The sequence below is a fragment of the Melanostigma gelatinosum genome, assembly GCF_949748355.1.
Source record: "Melanostigma gelatinosum genome assembly, chromosome: 14".
Classification (NCBI taxonomy): domain Eukaryota; kingdom Metazoa; phylum Chordata; class Actinopteri; order Perciformes; family Zoarcidae; genus Melanostigma; species Melanostigma gelatinosum.
In genome coordinates this window covers 5,045,652-5,068,138 of record NC_136647.1, presented here as the reverse complement: position 1 = coordinate 5,068,138, position 22,487 = coordinate 5,045,652, and the positions used below count along the sequence as shown (strand labels likewise).

The following is a 22,487-nucleotide window of genomic DNA, read 5'->3' as shown; positions in this document are numbered from 1 at the left end:
TAGCCTTTCAACAGAGCGGAAACCCACACAGCGCGAATTATAAAGTTGTAGTTATTATCACAAAGCAGAAAGAGGGGGGGGGGGGGGGGGGGTATCGCTGGAGGAGCACAACACGCCTGAATCTCGATTCCAGGGGCCGCTGGACCAGGCTTTAGCGCATGTAGAGGGGAGGAGGGAGGAAGAGGAGGAGGAGGGAGGTGGAGGGGGCAGTCAGTGAGTACGTTTCACAGGATCCAGGCCTAGTAGTGTTGCCGCTGGGACTCTCCTCATCCGCTTTCAAAAAATCGGAAATTGGCACATTTAAACGCCAAAATGAGCGGGTTGAGGTGCACGTTTGCGGTGGCTGACACCGGAATGGTAAGATTCTCGCGACAGATCCCGTGTCATTCGGCGTTTTCTCCGTGATTTTTGTTGTTTGATGCACACATAGCCTGCATCAGTCGGGGAGGGAAGCCCGTACAAGCGTGTGTGTGTCTTCGCGCGTGTTTGTGTGTCAGTGTGTGTTGGTAAACTTGTTTTGTGGCGTCTCGTGTTATGTTGCGATTTGTGTCTCTAGTCTCGTGCACGTATGCAAGCAACGAGCGACACACACACACAGACAGACAAACAGACACACACATGCAGTGGCACACATCTATGCACACGCGCGCTCGCGCACGAACGGGTCCATTTTATTTCCAGTTGCAGCGCCGGCGTGCATGACGGTTGACGTTAACATGACTCGCTGTAATTCATTTCCTTTATTGTGTGTGTGTGTGCGTGCAGTGAGTTTACATGCTGCTGACCTTATCCTACTTGATGTAATTTGTATCTTATCGCGATAATTCCCCTCGAAGGCTTCATAGCGGCGGTTGCGATGTTTGCGCAGAATCTCTTCCAAAAAAACCCCAAAATGTCACCATAGGTCGATCGGCTCGTCGTCAGTGAGTCTGTTTACGTTTTATTTTGGCATGACGTGGAGGCAGGTTTGTGTTGTATTTCACGGATTTGATGGCTGAGGTGTGTCACTTTTTTTTTTTTTTTAAACCATCTCACCACCAGCTGCCTGGGATAACTTTAGACAAGCTGCAGTGATGTTATGACTGTTATGACAGATTGTAGAAACATGCTGTGCAAAAAACAAAACAAAAACATGGTTAGAATGTAATTTCTTAAAGGATTGTCATCATTAAATTAAACAAAATCACAGGTATACTCCAACGAGCCTTGATGCGAGGCCAAATGTGCAGAATGTTTGTTTGTGATTTGTTTTGGTGGCCTCTGATCATTTTCTCTTCATGTTTCAGGGAGGAACCATGCCAGCATGAGTGGGCCTTACCCAGGCCCTGGCAGGGAGACTCATCAGTCCAGCTGCCCGTTGACCCCCAGCCGTGACCTGTCCTGCGCCTCCAGACACCATGACCACAGGATCGGGCTAACCATGTCTGCCGCCGCGTCCTCCATCAAGCATGCGTCCATCTATGGGTTCACACAAAGAGACCACTCATCATCCTCCTCCTCCTCTCCTTCCACCTACAGTCCTCTCAGGAGGCTGCAACATCTCACCACCATGGTGAGCCAGCCGGACCTGGTCCTGCCGGTGAAGGAGCCAGAGAGGAGCTGGGAGTGGGGGGGGAGTAAGAAGGGGAAGGGGATGGAGAGGGACTCCTGGACCGATTGCACTAGCGGAGATTATTCTGGCACCCAGAACACAAGCAGGGGGGAGAGCTTTGGTGTCTCTTCTGCTGGACAAAAACAACCCGTTGTCCAAACTAGAAGTAGGGACGCGCCCGCAGCCAATCGCGCCGATCCCGTCGTGTGTGAGAAAAAGACGGAAGGTTGTTTCTCGGGCCCGCCCAGCCCGGCCTTCTCTCTCGACAGCAACAGCCCCTTCGCTAACGGCTTCCTCCACTTTGAATCCTCCTTGTTTGAGGACGACGACGACAACGATGAAGAGCAGGAGAATGCGTCACCTCTGGGGGAAGGCTTGCAGGACAAACACGAGAATGCGGGGAACGTTCTCCAGTCCACTCCTGGACACTCGAACTCGGAGTCCAAGGATGGTACCGTCTCGTCAGCCAAAGTGGTCACCCGGTCCCAGTCCTCGGGTCAGCGTCGGAGATACTGGGACGGCTCGGATGACGAGTGGGAGAGCGACACCGAGCTGCTCCTGCTCGGGGATTGTCCCCCAATGCATTCATTGGCAAGTTTTATCCTTATTACTCCAAGTAAACAAAATAACAGCTTTTCAAGGTTCTGTGTTTTCAGCAATAGCAACACCTCTATTAGGTAAACAAACACTTTTCTTTCTGGTTTTGATTGTAAAAGTTCTTAATGGTCCTCAGTCAAAGGAGTTCCCCCTCACTAGGGCAGTATAGTTTAGTTATTACATAACTTTTTCACACACAAACCTTGTGCATGACACACTAAGTACCCGCGCTGCCTTTCTCCTGTTGTAACAGAATATCGGTCCTTGTGAATAGTGGTTGGGCACAGATGATGCACAGCTCTGTCGTTGACAAATATGGTTGTTTTCTATTTACAAGGAGCTAAAGGAAAAATGTCAAGCTTCACCAGAGGTTTTCAAAATGAGGAGAGCTGAAGAGGGGGCCGTGGAGGGACAGACGTGAGGCTAGCATGCTGCGTGAGCTGAAAGGGACAGGTGTATGCCAACAGGAAGTTAGTTGTTGTGGATTGGATGCTGATTTGGCCTGTTCGTCTACAAGGCCTGCAGGCTGCTAATGGAGGCAATTAAGGTACTTAAAAAGCCATAGCGTGTGATTGCGAAAATCACACTCCTTGTCTCAGTCATAAAGTAGTCAAATCTGAACACATGACATGATGCATATATTTATAGATTCAGTGTGACTTGCGTCAACATACCATTTCAAATTAAATATTGTGGTGCTGCAGAGATGTCCTGGCCTCCAAATAACGTTCTACAGACTGAAGAAAACATCTTTTATTTCGTACAGATCCCTGCAGAAATCACGTTCATCAAGTTTTTCAGTGAAAATGTGAATAATAAGTTGGTCAAAGTAATCGCAATTCGATATTTTTGTTAAGATTGTTCAGCCCTCGTGCCAATTTGCCAAAATGTAAACAATTATTGGCGATAAGAAGGTGGCTTGTAGACTTTATACTTTCTGATTACATCCTCCAAAGCATTATGTGAGCTGTAGTTTCAAAAATGATGGCATGATTATCGCCCAAATAGAAGTAAGACAATTAACTTTTTGTGTGTTGCACTGTTTCGGGGACACGTTCCTCATTAAAACTTGGCACTGCTCAAGATGTGATCCTGAATATGAAGAAAGAGGACAGAGTCCGTAACTCTGAAGCAGCCGTTTCAGTTTAACTTTTCTGAATCAACGTTTCACCGTCTCCAGGATAACGACCACATATCATCTGAATGACAGAATAGGACGGGTGATTCAAATAATAGAGCTCCCGGGTCAGTCAATCTAAACACACAGCCGACATCATGATTGAAGCTTGTGTTGCTCATAACATTAATGATTGCTCCGTTCTATCTCCGTGTCCCAGTCAGTGATTCAAAAGCCTTTTCTGCAGGGCCCCCCTTTTGTCGAATAATATTTTCTGCTCGTGGCATGAATGGAAAAAATGATGGTTTTACAGGTAAATCCTGGAGATTTAAGGCAATGTGAGATGACCAAGTGACCAGAGGAGACCCCAGGAAGTCACTGTTCCCATAGATATCACAACGTTTTTGTTTTTGTGCAAATTAACAAACCGATATTATATCGGTTTGTCATATCATATAAAGTGTTGATTCGTAAGCGTTACAAGTGCTGTTAGGTGGATTGTTTGGACTCTGGACAGAGCAAGGCTAGCTGTTCTTTCCTGTTTTCAGACTTTGTGCTAAGCTAAGCTAACCAGCTGCTGACTGCGCACAGATATGAAAGCAGTGTCGAGTCCTCTCGTATAACTCTCAGCAACAAAGGGAATCGGCGTGTTTCCCAAAATGTTTGAAACAATTCTTTAAGGGCCTGGCTCCAAACTAGTTTAGCTTTTATCGTGTGGTCAGAAATGCCAGTGTTCCACAGAGATCAATTTTAGGACCGCTGTTATTTCTGTGTATAAGCTGCAACTGGGCCAAATCTTTCAGTAACTCAACATTGATTAGCTGCTGAAGAAACATTGGTCATGGTGTCATTATGTGGCTTTCGTACGAAATGGACCATGGTCCAATGGAAAGTTTTTGGGCAAATAAATGAAAATATGTAGAGACCAATAACAGCCTGGTCGGAAAGAAAACAACATTTAAGAAAATATATAATTAGGGTGAACAGCTGTAATTTACTCTGACTTTGTGACATGATCTCAAATATGAGTATACAACTTTATCGAGCCCCGGGAGCAAAAACCTATACCTAGACAATCGCTTATTATAAGTTCAGTAGCTCAGCAGCCTACCATTTGCTACAAAGATTATGTGATCATGATTCATTCACACATGTAATAAACCCCCCTACCTGCTAGCTGCTTCCCCCGCTTTCTTTTATGATAACAAGCTAAGCTAATCGTATCCCGGCTGTAGCTTCGGGCAGATAGGAGAGTGGTATTGGCTTTCTCATCAAACCCTCGGCAAGAAAACGAATAAGCGTGTTTCCCAAAATGTTGAGCTCTTCCTTTTTAAAATGCATGGTTACATCATAGCAGCAGCCAGTATCAGCCCTATGGCAATTCCTGCTGCATGCCGGTCATAACTCGGGCCTGATCATGTACCCCGCCAGTCCTCCCAACCTGCTGCTGTGAGCAGTCACGACTAATAATAACAAATGATGTACCGTACTAGCCACAAGTACAACCAGGTTGTAATATTCTTCTACTATGGTTTGAAACCTGTTGTGGTACAAGGGAAGGCTAAAATTAGATCCTAAAGCCTGTCGAGAAAATTGTTTGTCCGAAGCTGAAACCTTTGACTCGCTGTGCAGTGTTAGATGTGATATGTATGTATGTATATATGTATATATATATATATATACACACACGTGTAACGACAAAGCAAATCAAGACAGGAAGGCAAAACAAAACCCCACACGTAAAAAAAAAACTCAACCTCAGTATCTTGATATCCCGCTGAGTCAACGAGCCGTTCTTTATGCTTTTTTCATGCTAAATGACTTATGTCCAAGAAACTTATGAGCACATCGATGGTAAACACGAGATTTTAAGTGTTGCTTTTGTGTGATTCTTTGTGGAGAAACTCAGTTTTACAGATCTGTCGATTTAAATCAACTTATCAATTCAATCGAGTGTTAGTTAACGTAGAGTTTCTTTGGTTGAGGACAGCCCTCGTTTTCAGACATACCAAAAACAGTTCAGACAAAGACCCAGACCCAAAGCCTAGACGCATCAAGCAAGGTAAAAAAATATCATACAGGTAACAAATCACTTGCAGTCTCATATTTTGAACTCTGAGCTTCAAAATAGGCATCAGCTTTTTATAGCCTTTAGCATTTTACACTATTAAAGTTACTTCTTTGGTTACTGTTCATAGATGTGATATATATATATATATATATATATATATATATATATATATATATATATATATATATATATATATATATATGTTTTTTTAAATACACAGTCTTGGAGGATCAGCAGGTAGACATAGACATGTATAATTGTCATTGGTGAATCCTCACATGGATTATGCGACATGTATGTGATGATGTCTTTGAAAGTAGAGCAAATGCACATCAGGGGGTCACGATGGACTTGCTAAAGTAACAAGCAACCAACACATCCGTAGCTATGATCTGGTGAGAACATGTCTTTTTTTTCAGTTGTCTGATTGCAGTTTTCTTTCTTCATTGTCATGTTGTTGACAGCAGAACAGCCCCAAGAAAAAGTCTTTGCCGCCTGTGAAGTATTTAGAGGGTGAAGTTATTTGGGCAAAGTTCAACCGAAGACCATGGTGGCCGTGTGAGGTGACCGTTGACCCGACACAGGGAATCTATCACAAAGTAAAAGGTGGGCCTGAGACATTGCTGACTTCATGTGATTGGCTACATCGCACAAGGATTGTCTCAAGTTGTTTGATTTGCTCTACGGATTGTTTTGGTTGGCAGTAAATTGCCTTATTAGGTCATGTTACCAAGCGGAGAGAACCATGATGCTAGAAAAGTTTCAGAACATCTTTAAATTTGATCGTAATTTTTATTTATGCTATCAAAAACTACATTATACATTCCACCAATGGATCTCCTAATTTGACACTATAGATCCCTTTTTAAAGCAGTTATTTCAAGCACTTTCATCCCCTGACATGTACACTGACTGTATTGTGCTTTTATGCTATAAATTTATTTGTTTTCCCATGTGATGGTTTTCCTTCACAATCATTGATTCGTACAGTTTTATTCTTGTCATAAAAACTATTGTCTAAAGCTGGATTACCCTAATGTCTCAGCAGGTAGAGTTAGATACCACAAACTGCTGGTATTGTGGGTTTAATCTTATTTCCACTGTAAATTATGTATAGTACATGCTCAAAAATCATTCTGATACTAGTATGCACATTTGATTGTAGTTGTAGAGAGTCCAGGTTTCTTGCATTTAAAAGCTCCCTTTGCGTAGCTGACGCACAGATGTATTTACTGTGCAGGATGATGTAGTTTTAAATCTCATATCAAGACATTGAGGCTGATGTTTGTTGTCGTCTTAGAGCCGAGTGACCGTCCCTGTCGGCTCTACCATGTCAGGACCTTTGGGGAGCCCGTGGAGCTCACCTGGGTGGAGGACAAAGCAACTCACAGTTTCCACGGAGGCTTTGAATTTGAACAGCTCCCCCTACTTCGCCGAAGGGGGAAGCAAAGGGAGCAGAACTACAAATACACTGTAATTACTATTTTCAGAATAATGAGTCACTGCTTGCATGCCCTAATAAAACGTTGATCTAAATCATCGTCATTGCTGGGTGATCGTCGTGTTAGACAATAAAATAAAGGCTGCAGACTTGTTCAGGAATGACTTCAGTTACAAGTAAGATATTATTCTTAACAAGTAAGTTATGTCTGCAAAGATTGAGTTATGTTTACCTTTATCTTTCTGCAGATTGCGAAGCGTTTTCAGGACTCTTGGAAATCCAGTGTGGCAGAAGCTGAATCTGTTCTCCAAGAGAGACCCAAAATAGCTTCCTTTATTCCTTCGTCGATAGACGATGCCTTCCATGACGGTTCCACACTGAAGAGAAAGAACAAGGCCCATCCAACCTTTCCTCCCGCCACTTCACCCACCCTTCCTGAGACATTGCAGATTACCAATGGATCCATTTCATCCCCAATTACAGCTCCAGCAAAGACAAGCACTTTAAGGAAACCTACTGGCAAGAAGAAACCAAGTAAATCGTCCAAGGACACGAGTAGTAAACACTCTAAAAAGACGTTGCATAATAGCCCTGACCAATCGAATAGAGACAATGGAGAGTGCCCATATTCTGACCTCGACTCAGTCCCTAAGATTTTATGTCCAAAAGCACTTGAACGTCAGTCAAAGCCAGTTCCGACTCCACCATCTGTCACAGTTGTCAAAGAGGTGAAGAAGCAGCCAGAGATTCAGAGTGGTCTTTGGTTCAGTAAATCCGGCAAAGACAGACGACCTAAAACATCCAGTCCGGTGCCAGACCGCACTCTCTTTAGTAAAGTGCCCTGTAAGAAAAAGAACTCATCTGTTGTAAGTAAAAAGTCACAGATTCCTAGTGCGTCCTCCAGTGGTGGGCCCAGTGACCAGTCAGGGTTGTCAGACAAGCATAAGACTCCGGTACCTGCTGATACAAATCTGTCGCCTGAACATTCAGGACAATTGAAGTGTAAAACCCCCCCAGTTGTTGATAGGCCTTTTGGTGCAACTGGCAGTCCCGCTGACCAGTCAGGATTGTTAGACAAGCAGAGGTCACTGCTTTCTTTTGAGACTGGTGTGACCTCTGACAAGCGTGGCTATTCAAAGGGTAGACACACAGTGAGTAATACAGCCGACATTGTTACTGGCTCAACGTCAGACCAATCGGGTGGCTCAGATGTGAAAAAGGCCTTAGAGCCCAGTCCAGTAAGTTTCATAAACCAAACCAGGTTGAGTGTAAAGAGAGTCAGTCAAACTCAACATTCTGACTTCATGGCTAATAAAGAGGTCCATTTAATTGACCGGATTCCTGACAAATCTGAAGAAAAAGAAAGTAGCAAGAATGCAGCATCCACTTTAAATGTTGACGCTACTGACCCATTAGCAAGTCTAGACAAACAAACAAGTCTGGTTTCTAAGTCTAGGCTGCCCTTTGTCAAATTGATACGCAAGGACATAAAGGGTAAGAAGTTCCTGAACTCCAGTGTGACCATTAGTCCCAATGACCAACCTACATGTACAAAGAATGAAAAAATACCAGATACTACTGTGACTAAAATGTCCTCTAAAAAGGCAGATTGGGTTGACAGCAAGGCAAGTGTCTCCATAGATCAGGCCGTCAGTTCAGATTCCATAAAGATCTCAGTTAAGAAGTTAAAAGCAAGTGGTGGGACTGGTATTCTTCGTCTCTCATCAGAATCATGTCAAGGTAAAACTATAGTTGCCTCAGATGTGGCAAATGTGTCTGATGAGTTGGGTAACCCAGAAACTGTAAATGTAAGCCCAAGCAAAGGGACTTACTCATCCTTTAACCAATCAGAACAGTCAGAATGTAAGAAGACACCTGCATCCAAAGTAACAAGCAAGTCCTCTGAACAGTTAGGCAGTTCAGATCAAAAAATGACATCTACTAGTACAACTTGTAATACAACTAGTCCACCTTCTCACCTGCATGGCATGTTAGTATGTAGGAACGCTCCTGTACCCGAAGGCCTGTGTTCTGCAAAATCCAAGAAAGTTGTCCACAAATCAAAGCAGATTCTTGATGAAGTCAGTAAAGTCCTACTTCAAGAGCAGCCTGCCCATCTCCCAGCCAGCAGTCGTTTGATGACCAGAGCCCTGAAGGCCATGCAGGAGGCAGATCAGAAGAAGCGTGAAAAAGCCCGAAAGGCGGCTGAGTGGAAAGAACTCTTGAATCCACACAGCAAAGCTGAGGACCTTTTGTGTAATTCTGCGCATAATTCCAAACTGGACTTTTGCACTAAAATGAAATCTCTTAAATCTCATAATACCAATGGCGAGTGTGATCAGGACATATTTTCTAGCTGTAGCACCCCCCCTTCTACGTTTTCTGACTCGGTTGACTTTGATGTTGGTGTCAAGAGCGAAGATGAAGATCTCTCAATATCCTCAACTCCACCAATGGACTTCATACCTCTGACTTCTAGGGTAAAGGCAAAGAAGGAAGATCATTCCTCTGGCATACACTCCTCGTCCTCCCCTTCCTCACCATTTACTTTTATTAATGCCTTTAAAAACTTGGATGAGGTATCCTTCCAGTCCCTGGCAAATGAGGGCGATGGTAAACCCATCTCTTTCAAACCAGACACAAACTACAAGTTCAGCACTTTTCTCATGATGTTGAAGGACTTGCATGACACGAGAGAGAAAGATGGGACCCCCTTAGAACTGGAAATTGGGCCACCAAGTGCACATGTTAAGGAGGAACCCTTAGTGATGCCTGGAGAGGCGAAACCCGCAGGCCAAGATCGAGAAATTGAACATGTTAATAAAAATCAGTGTTTAAGTCCAGACCAAATTGAAATCAAACACAAGGAGAGCACAAGTCAGACGTCCAAAAGGCCCTACAACAGAAGGGGCAGCTCCACTGGGGTGAAAAAGAAACCCAACCGCAAAGTGCCTTGTCGTCCTGCCAGGTCTGGACCTGGTTTCCCTGGACTGGAGTCCCTGCCAGCAATGGACTCTTCATCGGGAGTAGATTGCTCATCAAGGGTCCAGTCCCTGTTCGGCATACAGACCAGCAGCTGGAAGAGGCAAGCTGTAGGTGGTAAAGATGTAGTTGGGGAAGAGATGGAGGACGATAGGTGGGGCAAAGTAAATGAGAACCTACAGAACATGGTGCCTTTGGAGCAGAGGGGGTGCGACACTACGCTGCGTCTGGAACAGCCAAATGGCCTTGCGGCAGACTGCACTGAGACTAACACTAGCTTGATGCACAACGCTGGAGAAGGCGACAAGGCTCCAAAAGGTAAGGACAGTCTAATTTAAGAGTCTGACCAAAGTAGTAAAGCACAATGTGACCGAAATCCTGGACGCATTCCGAAAAACAAGTTGTAGTTTGGCCCACTGATTTAGTGTGCAATTTGCGTCACAAGAAAAGGCACTTTCTCAGTCATAATTCTGTCAAGTCTTAATACACAGACATGATACACATATTTTCCAATTCAGTGAGACTCACACTGTCTGAGGATATACTCTGTAGATGTCCATTGGAGATCAAATGTCTATATATGGCTTAGAATTCGTCGGAAAATACACTTGCCTGTAAATGTCCAAAGTAATTTAGTCATAGTTGTTTGTACATCCATGGGTGCATTGCAAAAGCAAACTGCTGATGGTACTTTTGAACCACTAAAACAGAAAAGTTTGAAAATGCTGCTGACGCCATTGTAGTTTGGAGACTCCAGGATTGCGTTTTAGTGCAGATGGGCAGAAACGGAGAGCTTTGAAAATGATTCCCCAGACACCTGCGTTCAATTCTTGATTGGGATTTATCAGAAGGATTTGTCCTTCCCTGATTAGTACTATAATACTCTGTTGTATTTTCTGTAATTAATTAAGCAACAAACCGCGATAGTTGCTACGTGCTAGCAGTTAAGCTATCTCACTCAAAACTAAGACAAATTCAAATCTCTTTGCCTTTGGCAAGTGGCCATGGTTTAAGTGTGATAATACACTCTGCTGTCTAGTAACACCATAAACAACGGATTTTAAAAAGCTAGTGTCTGTTCTTGTATATCTTTTTCAGGACATAAACGAATTAGAAAACCAAGCAAGAGGCTGATTGAATGGACTGAAGAGTATGATCAGATTTTCTCCACCAGGAAGAAAACTAAAAAGCCTCTCCAGTTGATTGGAAAGGTAAAATTCATACAAAGTAAGATCTGTTGTAATTTTATAGTCGAATGTTGTTATATATACATAATACTACGGCATTCGGCATCTAATACCGCTTGTTTCCAGCTACACACAAACCTTGTATCACTGATTGACAGTGAAATCTTGTTTGTTTTCTCAGGACACGGCCATGTCCGAACCCCCGGGATCGGACAGCAGCACACAGGACCCCCCATCCGTGAACTTGGTTCCTGAAATACAGACGCCACCTCCAGAGGAAATCGCTGCAACAACGCCCCCTGAACTACAAATTCCCAGCACTGAAAACACATCCCGCCAAGATGCACCGGTGCTTTCCGTAGACACACTAACCCCTCCTCCTGAATCTGACCTCTCGCTGTCCGAAGGCATCGTCAAAGGCAACGGTGAGGAAGTCTTTGTGTTTCATTCTCTGCTGCTTACCTTCTTTCTAAGTTACAAAAACAGTTCTGCCAGCCAAAGTAAAGAAATCTTCTCGGTAAATGGCCAAAAGAATGTGGACACACAAACATTACATCCATTTGTGACTATAAAACATGCATTTCCAAAACCACAGGCAGTAATCCGCTGCAACAACAGCTTGGGGAGGCTTTCAACAAGATTTTGTATGTTGGCTCTGGGGATTTTATTTGCTCCCATTCAGCCACAAGAGCATTGATGAGATTGGCCACTGATGTCAAGTGCTTCCACACCAAACTGGGAAAAACATTTCATATGGAACTGATTGTGTGTAGGCGGTCATTGTCATGTTGAAACAGGACAACGTCTCTGAAACGCACAGTTGTTTAAACATGTTTTATGCTGCAGCATTAAGATTTCCCTTTATTGGAACTGAGGTGCGCAAACCATGAAAAACAGCACCAAACCAAATGTTTTGGGTATCCAGATACTTGCAGTGGTGTAATAAGTATTTTGATACCAATACAAAATTGTAGAAATACTCCATTACAAGTAAAAGTAAACGTTTATGTAAAATGCATTTGATTAGACCGCTAAAAAGTCTGCTGACTTGGAATGTAGTGCAATACAGAGCTACGTCAGCTGTTTTTGTGAAATATTCAATAATTATACCTTCTTGGGACTTAAATAGCCTAAAGTCAGGGAACCACTGATTAAATATATAACAATGAGTCTTTTTGTGTGACATTTAATTCACAGTGAATGTTCCTGTGCTGGAGAAGAAGCGGAAGAGGAAACCCACTCAGAAGATCCTGGAGTATTGCATGGAGGCAGAGGCCTCAACGGGCCCCAAGAAGAAGGTACATATATAGCTGCATTGTGTACATTTGTTCATCTGTGGTACATCTAACACTTGCGTTTTACTTGACTATTTCCATTTTCTGCTACTTTATGAAATATTATTATAGGTTAAGATGATGCTTTATGGTCCCCATGGAGTTAGAATTAGCATTAGCATTTACCAGCTGCAACATTAAAGTGATGAACACACTAATGCATCAATAATTACTCAAACTTGTTTTTACTTATATATTTGTACACTGTGGTAATGCTCCTTTGTCTTCAGTAAAATATCTGATTACTTCTTCCAACTCTGGTGAGGCATTCGTTAATCTGCTATCTATTAAACTAATAGTATCTAAAGTCACGATCCTTTTTAGGAAACACCTTTTAAGTGTGAGAAGGTTTGTATTATAGATTTTATGATCTTTTTCGTCTAAACAGGCTTTTGGGAAATGAGCTTTCAGCCCTCCTTAGATTAAACGAATCAACAGTTGACCACAAAACAAACTAATGCAGGCGCAGACTACATCAACATGCAAACGGCATGTAATTAGAGAGTAACATGTTGGACAGACATAATATTCTAGATCGGTGAAGCTGAGAAAAGAGGAAAACTTTACAGGTTGTTTTTTTACCTTGATACCATGAATTAGGGAGTTTCAGAAGGTTTTATTTTTTCTGCCGTCAGTTTGACTGGAAAAGGTTTTGTTAATTGTTCTCTTGTCACAGGTGAAAACTGTGAAGAACAACTCAAATCCTGATCCTCAATCAGGTCAGTGGATCATCTGTGTATATTATACTGTTGTTCAATATATAATAATCATTGTTAAACTTCTGCTTTTCTTTCTTTTTTTTGTGTGAAAAGTACTTAAGAAGTGGAAAAACAAATTCCCCATTTAGAAAATTAACCAGTTGAATTTCCAGACAAGAAAACATTCTTCTCATGAGGAAAATGATTGAAAATCTCAAATGGAATAAGTGTGGAGGACTATTTTCCTGCAGTGTTGTGATTTATTTAAATAGTTGTGATGAACCTGCCTTGAACACGTCTTTCTTTCACCCAGATTCGGCACCGCCATCTTTAATATCAAAGAGTAAGCAGTTTATAGCCTCCAGCTCCACGGCGACACCCATCGAAGCGTCCACCTCTACGCCTGCAGATCCCCCTCCCGGCTCTCCTGCACCCTCCTCTCCAGCGCCGGCGCCGCCCCAACCCGCCCATGTGGAGACGGCATCGGAAGACGCTGATGCTCCTCAAGCAGAAGACAAAAGGGACACAGCGGAGTCAGAGGTCAGCCGATGTTTAAGAGCACTCCAGTTAGAAAGTACCAGAAGATGGCATTGAAACAAAGATAAAGAGCATGTTCTGTGGGAGGAAAGACATGTTGATGACAATTAAAAGATACCGTTTTGACAAAGGCGGGCAAAAGAGAGCAACTTCACAGCAGGGAAAATATTTGAAACTGTAATATTTGAAACTCCCGACCACACAGCATATACACTACCTTTAAATAGTATGGAAGCTCTGATTTATCGCTGTATGAATCTGTCTCTTTAGGGTGACCTGTCCAGCTTGGATCACAGCTTCTCGTCCATGAAGGACTACTTGTCGCTGTGTGACGATTCACTTTTACCCTCCAGGAAGATCATAGGGGACAGAGGAGGTCCTGCCTCCATGAAGGAGAACATATGTCAGGTGAGCTTAATACCACACCGAACCCGTCGGACTACACAGGAAATGGAAGCCCAACCATGTCATTGCATCGGGTATTTTAAAGCAGGTTGTGTTTTTCTTGCCTCAGGTGTGTGAGAAGACGGGGGAGCTGCTGCTCTGCGAGGGTCAGTGCTGTGGAGCCTTCCACCTGCACTGCATCTCTCTGGCCGAGGCCCCGAAAGGGAAGTTTGTCTGTCCGGAGTGCAAATCAGGTACGACCGTGTTTACAGGTATTTTCTGAAACGCATGAAATTATGAATTCAATAAGTAGATACCAAGTGTCAATGGGGCCAAAGGTCTGTGTTAATGATTGTGAAAGAACAACAAAAAAAATCATCTTTACTCACTACATTTGTTACGATTCGGTACCCCAACTTTTATGACCACAATATATTTTATAGTATGTACTATCTATATGTAGTATAGTACTTTATTATATGTATATATTGTTGTATACATCGTATTATACTATACATGAAAAAGGAAAGTTTCACGGTTTTCCACCTTCTGAATTATAGGATTGACAAATGAAGAACTATAAACATTTTTACTTCAGCTCATGTCATCGGGTGTAATGTTGCGAAAATATCAAAGAAAAGTATAGCCTACATTTGTATTTTTATTTTTATCTCAGGAAAAAGAGATTTATTTATGTCAGGAAATGCACTGCTTAAGGTACAAAAGTTGATAATTTGCCTTTTTTTTCTCCCCAGGTGTCCACACCTGCTTCGTATGTAAAAAGCGCAGTGAGGACGTGCGCCGCTGTATGATTCCCGTGTGTGGGAAGTTTTACCACGGCGAGTGTATCGCCAACTTCGCCCCGACGGCACCTGTGAACCGAGGCTTCCGCTGCTCCATCCACGTCTGTCTCACCTGCTTCATCGCAAACCCCAACAGCTCGTCCGTCTCTAAAGGTAAACCAGAGACCGCTCGGGGGATTTACAGTCGTTTGGTTTTCACCTTCAATGCTCTGACCGTACGTTTGTTGTTTCTGCAGGTCGTCTGGTTCGGTGTGTGCGCTGCCCGGTAGCCTATCACGCTACAGACATCTGCATGGCAGCAGGCTGCGTCGTCCTCTCCAACAACAGCATCATCTGTCCCAACCACTTCGCCCCCCGCCGCGGCGTCAAGAACCACGAACACGTCAACGTCAGCTGGTGCTTCGTCTGCACCGAAGGTACGGATTTAGAAACGCGTGGCCTCCGCTTGAATCTGCCCCAAAGCCGGTAGTTTAATGCAAACATTCTACATTTTGGGAAACGCGCTCATTTGCTTTCGGCAGGCTAACTTAACTTAGCAGTAGCAGGAACCGCTTGACCAAAAATCAACTTAGACTCAAGGAATTTACTGGTCCCAACCAGGAAATGTAAGGGTTTAACACTTACACTGTACAACGTGTTCATTTGTGCATCGTTATTGACCAGCAAGTCGCTATAAGCTAAAAGAGCAGCTGTTCCAGAAAACAGTGGAAACCTTAATGTAGGTCTAGCTAACGTTCACATGCAACGGTTGATGCAGTTCCCCCTCATGTCCTCTAGGGGGCAGTCTGCTGTGCTGTGAGTCCTGTCCTGCCGCGTTCCACCGGGAGTGTCTGAAAATGGAGATGCCTAAAGGCAGCTGGTACTGCAATGACTGCAAGGCTGGGAAGAAACCTCGCTTTAAGGACATCCTCTGGGTGAAGGTTGGCCGGTACAGGTCAGTTTTTATTTTATTTTTAACAAAAGTCTTGTCAAGTTAAAACATGATGTTATTCGGGATGTTTTGCCCTGCGGGTGACAATAAGTACTTTTGAGTGAAATTATTGAATATATTGGCATGAAATCTGGTTCAGACATTCGTGATCCCTTCAGGTTGAACTGTTATAACTTTGGTGATCCTCTGACTTATCATTTGGTGCCGTCCTCAGTTAAACAATTGTATGTGTCCAATGCTTTGGTTTGTTACCAAATACCTGCATGGTAAATATATTTGCCTGTATTGTCATTATGAGTTTGTTAGCATGGGGATGTTAGCATTTAGCTCAAAGCACCGATGTGGTTAAGTACAGCCTCACAGAGCTGCTGTACTTTTAGACTCTGTATGTTTAGACTCTTTCGTTTTACCGTGTTAATGACAAACTTTTGTGTTTTTTCCTCTACTGCTCCGTAAAGGTGGTGGCCAGCGGAGGTCAGCCATCCCAAAACGATCCCGGAGAACATCCAGCGGATGAAGCACGATGTCGGGGAATTTCCCGTTCACTTCTTCGGCTCCAACGATTACCTCTGGACGTACCAGGCCAGGGTCTTCCCTTATATGGACGTGGACGCCAACATCAAGGAGAAGATGGGGAAAGGTGTTGATGCCACCTACAAGAAAGGTACCCTGTGGGTTCTTGTGTTGTTGGTTGTGTCTTCTCTTTGTTCCTGCTATGATGACTTGAGTGTCTGACTGTTGTTCTCCCTCCTCAGCTTTGGAGGAGGCGGCTGTTCGGTTTCGTGAGCTGCAGGCGGAGAAGGAGCTTCGGCAGCTTCAGGAGGACAGGAAGAACGACAGGAAGCCTCCTCCGTACAAACATATTAAGGTCAGGGAGACACTTTGTTCTTTGTCCCATTTTACTTTGTTTATTTCTTAATTATGTATTATTCTGGTGCTGAGCATTAGTACAAGTCATGCTTAATACTACTTATGTCTGACAAACTTGAAAGGTTACTTCATATAATCACTCTTGACAGATTGAAAGATAATTGCTGAGAGAGAATTCATGTCTCCTTCCACCTTTTTGACTCGTTCAGGTGAATCGACCAATAGGGAAGGTGCAGATCTTCACGGCCGACCTGTCGGAGATCCCGCGGTGTAACTGCAAGGCGACAGATGAGAGTCCATGTGGGATGGACTCTGAGTGCATCAACCGCATGCTGCTGTACGAATGTCACCCGCAGGTACAGAGACCCCTCCATCACACGACATTTTTAATAGATTTCTAGGTATTTATGGATGATGATCAAAAAGAGCAAACTATGCTGTGTGTCGAGGTGCTGAGTTACCTACACCTTAATGTAGGAGCTGCACGGCGAAGGCAAGAACTGTGATTGGTCTATTTTCTCATTAGCTTTTTGGAAAGTATGATGTTGACAAATATATCCGTCTCGATAATGCTAATCAATGATCTGCTCTGCATCAAATCCTGAACTGTCTTTTCAAATCTTTCTTTTCAAGTTTTTCAACTCAACAGAAAAAATGTACGAGTAGCAGAAATATACATTATCTTCATCCAAAACAATGACAATTTCCCTCTTTATCAAATTCATGTCCGTCTGCTGTTTGCTGCTTAGCAGATCGTGTACAGTGGCTTTTTAAAGTGAGAGTGAACCACAACAAAAAGGTTTGGTCCGGGCAGATAAACGATGAGCTGAAGCTCACTATGAAGCTCTGTGAAACCAAAACACTGAGCTCAAAGAGGCTGAAACGTTTGCAGGTTTGCCCGGCGGGCGAGCACTGCCTCAACCAGGCGTTCAGCAAGCGTCAGTACAGCCAGGTGGAGATCTTCAGGACGCTGTCTCGAGGCTGGGGACTCCGCTGTGGCCACGACATCAAGAAGGTAACCACTGTACTGCTATCACTAATTCTACTGGCGCTGCAGTACCACCATCAGGAAGTGTGGTTTGCTGTTTCGAGTGATTGCATCAGGCGAACTGATATTGACCGTTTTTTGTTTCAGGGTCACTTTGTGAGCGAGTATGTCGGGGAGGTGATTGACGAGGAGGAGTGCAGGTCCAGGATCAGACACGCCCAGGAGAACGACATCTGTAACTTCTACATGCTGACTCTGGACAAGGTACAGCTCCACAGCCACAGAGTGTGTTTAAGTGTGTACTAACACTAAATACTCATGTCGGTGGTACCCTGTTTCGACAGTGGGGAAACAAGAAATACATGTTTGCATGTTTATGTATAAATTTACCATCTGTGTCTTTTCAAAGTGGTGTAAAGTATGCAAATGTGTGTTTTTAGGATCGAATCATCGACGCCGGGCCCAAGGGGAACGAGGCTCGCTTCATGAACCACTGCTGTCAGCCGAACTGCGAGACGCAGAAGTGGACGGTGAGCGGAGACACCCGGGTGGGACTGTTCGCTCTCGTCGACGTCGCTGCAGGTAAATAAAATAAAACCACTACAATCAAGAGTATTGGACATCACACACACACACACACACACACGTTTAATGGGGAAAACAAATGCAAATGAGGAAATGCTTATGTGGAGGTATTTTGTGTGTTTCTGTTTAGGTACAGAGCTCACTTTCAACTACAACCTGGAGTGTTTGGGGAACGGGAAGACGGTCTGTAAATGCGGGGCACCAAACTGCAGCGGCTTCCTGGGCGTCAGACCAAAGGTGAGGGCGACGACACAAATTGAAACGCTCATATGTTGTTTTAACACCTGAGGTCAGTGGTGGAAGAAGTATTCAGATCCTTTACTGAAGTAAATGTACAAATACCACACTGTTCAAATACTGCAGCACAAGTAAAAGTCCTGCATTCAAAACCGTACTGAAGTAACATCATGTAGCCTGCCAAAACAATGTACGAAAAGTACTTTTAGTTCCTGTTATATATGATGTTTCTGGATTAATATTACTGCTGCATTAACATTATTATTATTTAAATGCTGAAATCAGTCAATTGAAAGGTAAACATGGAGTCAGCTCAACAAAAGCCCCGTTTAAAGCTTCTCTCCTCTCCAAACCAGAACAACCCTCCATCTGACGACAAAGGCCGAAAGATGAAGAGGAGGGGCCACGGCAAGAGGAAGAAGAAGGTGGTGGTGACCAAAGAACGAGAGGACGAGTGTTACAGCTGCGGAGACGGAGGACAGATGGTCTCCTGTAAGAGACCCGGCTGCCCCAAAGTCTACCACGCCGACTGCCTCAACCTCACCAAGAGGCCTGCAGGTCAGTGGCACATTTTCTTTTGGTGAAATCTGTGGTGTTTGGCAAATGCAGTCACTTCCTGCTGTGTGAGTGAGTGTGTGTGTGTGTGTGTGTGTGTGTCGGGGGAGTTTTCCCTGGAAAACTACACGGTAAAACATTTCAGTTGTTGGCTATTAGAGCGATATAAACGGCCGTCCAAGTATATGTTGCGACCCATTTTAGCAGCGGAAGAGATTCACACACCTGCATTTACATTTTTGACAAATAAATAAATAACCTCAGAAGACAAAAAGCATTTCATTTTCATGATCGAAAACCTTTGAACGACGGCGTGTGTATCACAGCAGAAACATTGATCAGACTCTGGTTGTTTAAAGTGACCAATCAGAGGAGCAGAGGCTTCAGCCACTGTTTATTCCATTCAGTTGTGAGCGCGTAGGAAGGGTCGAGCTTGTGCTTATCACAGCCCCGAGCTTGTGGGATCGCTTGTGGAACCTCGTGGGGATGTTTTCCGCTTGCAGATATTGTTCTGTGCGCACCTGGTTTTAATGTGAGTGGGTTTTGAGTCTAATTAAACAGCATAATAACGTAACCGACTCAAATCCCAAACATGGAAACAAAGTTCCTTTTGTACTTTCCTTGACGTTCTTGTCTGTATACTCATTGTAGGGCGTTGGGAGTGTCCGTGGCACCAGTGTGACATATGTAACAAGGAGGCGGCGTCCTTCTGCGAGATGTGCCCCAGCTCCTACTGCAACCAGCACCGCGAAGGGCTGCTCTTCATCTCCAAGCTGGACGGCAGGCTGTGCTGCAGCGAGCACGACCCCTGTGGGCCCGACCCGCTGGAACCAGGGGAGATCCGGGAGTACACGGCCGAGCCCAGAGCCCTGACCTCGGGGCTGGGCATGGCCGTCATCCCCTCTGCTGCTTCGAACACCACCACCAGTCCGAAACCGACCGGCAGGAAGGTGCAGGAGATCAGTGGCGGCGGCGCGCGTCCCTCCGAGTCGCTCCCCGCGTTGTCCATCCCGGTACCCGTCACGATTCCTGTCGCCGCGCCAGCTTCCTCGCCTCCCCGCAGCAGCTCAGATGCTCCCAGCAGCCCTCCAGCGTATGACCTCCCGCACTACTCGCCCATCTCCTCGTATGAGGAGGAGAGGGATGTCTTAGAGGACGAAGAGGAGGAGGAAGAGGAGGAGCTGCTGGAGGAAGTGGAGGAGGAGGAGGAGTCGGAGGAAGAGGGCGAGCTGGGGAGGCAGAAGTCAGATTCTCACGAAGAAGACGGAGAGGCAGTGATGGAATATGTTGAGATCAAAGAAGACGAGGAGGAGGAGGAGGATGAGGAGGATGAGGAGGAGGATGAGGAGGAGGAGGAGGACGAGGATGACGACGAGGAGGAGGACGAGGAGGAGGACGACGACGACAATGACGAAGAGGAGGAGGAGGAAGAGGAGTGACGCACAGTGGATTATTATTACAACTGCAGGCAGCGAACCCTCCCCAGAGCAGATAAACCAATCACAAGTAGCCCAGTCTGTCACTGTATGGAGGACATTTTAGGACAAAACTAAATCAACACATAAATAAATAAATAAACAGAATAAATACTGTCGAGAACCATATTTATACACAGACTTTCCTTTTATTATTTATTTAGTTTTGTCCTAATAATCGGTCACACGCTCGGTTCATGACTCGGTGACTTTGCACACACTAGCGCTGACTGCACCTTCGTATGGGAGATCTGACAAAGACAATTATCTGCAACTTCTACATCAATGTACAACTTGACATTTGTAAACATATTTCACTCCAATATACTTGTTTTCTCTCACGGATATCACCTGCTGGTTTGTTTTTGGTATTTGTTCTCAGTAGTATTTCAAGCAAGTTGACCCTGCAGAGCGTGCGTAGAGCCAGTGTGTATGCTGTCGGTGTTTCGTGCTAGAACAGACTGCACTGTACTGTAGCTTCCTGTCGAGGTCGGGTGAACTCTTCAGTCTTCGGCCCACGTAAATTACCTCGACTTGGTTACATTTGAAATCAAATAGTAGCCACGTTTAAAAAAAAAAAAGAAAACCAACATGACAACCTGTCATCTGCTTTCAAACATGAACATCGCTCCAAACTCCTTTCCTTGTGGACATTGGTTACGTTTATTTTTACGACTATACTTGACACAGGAGTCGTTGCTTCCATTTGCGCCCCTCCAGCTCCCGATCATTTGATGGTGCTTCAACATCAGAGTGTCGATAACGTGTGAAAGTGCCACATGAAGTTGCTGCCTGGCGTAGCCTCAACATGAGTTCACACGGCAGGCGATGCTGCTGGTTTTAGACCGACGCTGGCAACGAAAAGAAGCGGGAAAAAAAACAAAAAGAAGAGGATCTATAATTGACGATGATTCAGTGTTTGCCTGAGATTACTCTTCATGCCTCGGAGAAAGTCTTTATACAGTTTATACCGCCAAAGCTGTCTTGTAGCTCCACAGGGAGACGGGTTGGACACTCCAGAAGCTCATATCCATCACAGCAGGCGGTCCTGCACTGCGTTGTGCTCTGTGGTCATTATTTATAAACTGCTCTGTGAGGCACAAGTGGTGACGGGGAAACGGAAAAGTCTTCGACGGGACGCTTGAAACGACGGACTCCTGCCGTGACGCTTACTCCAGTATATGTTCTTGCCACGTGTGTTTTCGCTCTGTCTTCAAGCTTAGTGTTGTCTGTGTGTTATCTGCCGATGCCTTAGCGTGTTTTTCTTTGGAGCTATTTTTAAGGAATGGTTTTGGAGCCTGTGAAAGCCAAGTGTCCCTACTAATGCCTTTTTACAGTTGCCCAACAAGCAGTGTTTCATTCCAGTGTAATTATGACCCGTTAGATCTCAACTATTGACCTGTTAAAACAACTGCTATATATAAATATATAAGAAAAAGAAGTTATGAAATCAGCTTTTTACTGGCCTCGTTCTTTTTTTTTATTTATTGTGTTCAACATGAAGCAGCATAGGAAATATAGATCTTTGACTCTGAGCATCTTCGACATTATTTTAATGACATAAGTAAGGCGTTTTGAATCACGTGTGGCTTTAAAGTCGTTATTAATTCAATTATATCACAATTCAGCATTCCAGGAAGATCATGTAACCTCTCAAGTGCTTCAAAACGTATAAGATCAACCACAATAACTCACACAAGCCCGTCAGTGACAAATCACCCTCACTGGATTAAATCGTCATAACACAAACGGTAATAATTGACCATATATTTGCTGCTTGAAGTGTTTTACGGTCTCTTTTATGACGGCGGTCTGTGTGGGGAAATGCTTTTTGGTCTACCGTTGCAGTACTGTGAGTGGTCACATGGGACAAATGATCAGACAGAGAAGCAACTCTCAATACATCCATGATTTAGCTAAAGGTAGCAAATTAGTAAAATAGGCCTTTTAGCGGCTTCAGTTGCAGGTTCTTGTGCATGTCAGCTCTCTGTCATGACTTACTGGGGAACAAAGCAGTCGTTGGTGTTATTCGGAACACCTGTGCTTTGCCAACTCAACTCATTGTTTCTCTAACGGAGGGAAACAGCAGTCAAAGTGAACAGTA

The 22,487-nt window shown here is 44.2% G+C and overlaps 1 protein-coding gene across 1 annotated transcript; it reads left to right on the top strand.

Moving 5' to 3' along the window:
- Positions 1 to 223: 223 nt before the first annotated feature.
- On the top strand, positions 224 to 21,793 carry nsd1b (nuclear receptor binding SET domain protein 1b). Its single transcript, XM_079283305.1, has 24 exons — positions 224 to 357; positions 1,287 to 2,182; positions 5,841 to 5,982; positions 6,677 to 6,849; positions 7,066 to 10,117; positions 10,898 to 11,010; positions 11,168 to 11,411; positions 12,184 to 12,284; positions 12,997 to 13,039; positions 13,332 to 13,558; positions 13,826 to 13,963; positions 14,070 to 14,193; positions 14,695 to 14,895; positions 14,979 to 15,158; positions 15,520 to 15,676; positions 16,132 to 16,337; positions 16,429 to 16,541; positions 16,753 to 16,899; positions 17,436 to 17,558; positions 17,679 to 17,795; positions 17,972 to 18,113; positions 18,247 to 18,353; positions 18,710 to 18,911; positions 19,560 to 21,793. Exons 2-24 carry the CDS (start codon positions 1,304 to 1,306, stop codon positions 20,345 to 20,347), a joined length of 7,719 nt encoding a protein of 2,572 aa, XP_079139431.1. The 5' UTR covers positions 224 to 357; positions 1,287 to 1,303; the 3' UTR covers positions 20,348 to 21,793.
- The last annotated feature ends 694 nt before the right edge of the window (positions 21,794 to 22,487 follow it).

What these genes read in the sequence shown, in the direction of transcription:
- nsd1b (XM_079283305.1), top strand. Translation starts at nt 1,304, where the DNA reads ATGAGTGGGCCTTACCCAGGCCCTGGCAGGGAGACTCATCAGTCCAGC. An exon ending in GTCCCCCAATGCATTCATTG is followed by an intron (nt 2,183 to 5,840) that starts GCAAGTTTTATC and finishes TGTTGTTGACAG; the next exon opens with CAGAACAGCCCCAAGAAAAA. An exon ending in CTCTCCAGTTGATTGGAAAG is followed by an intron (nt 11,011 to 11,167) that starts GTAAAATTCATA and finishes TTGTTTTCTCAG; the next exon opens with GACACGGCCATGTCCGAACC.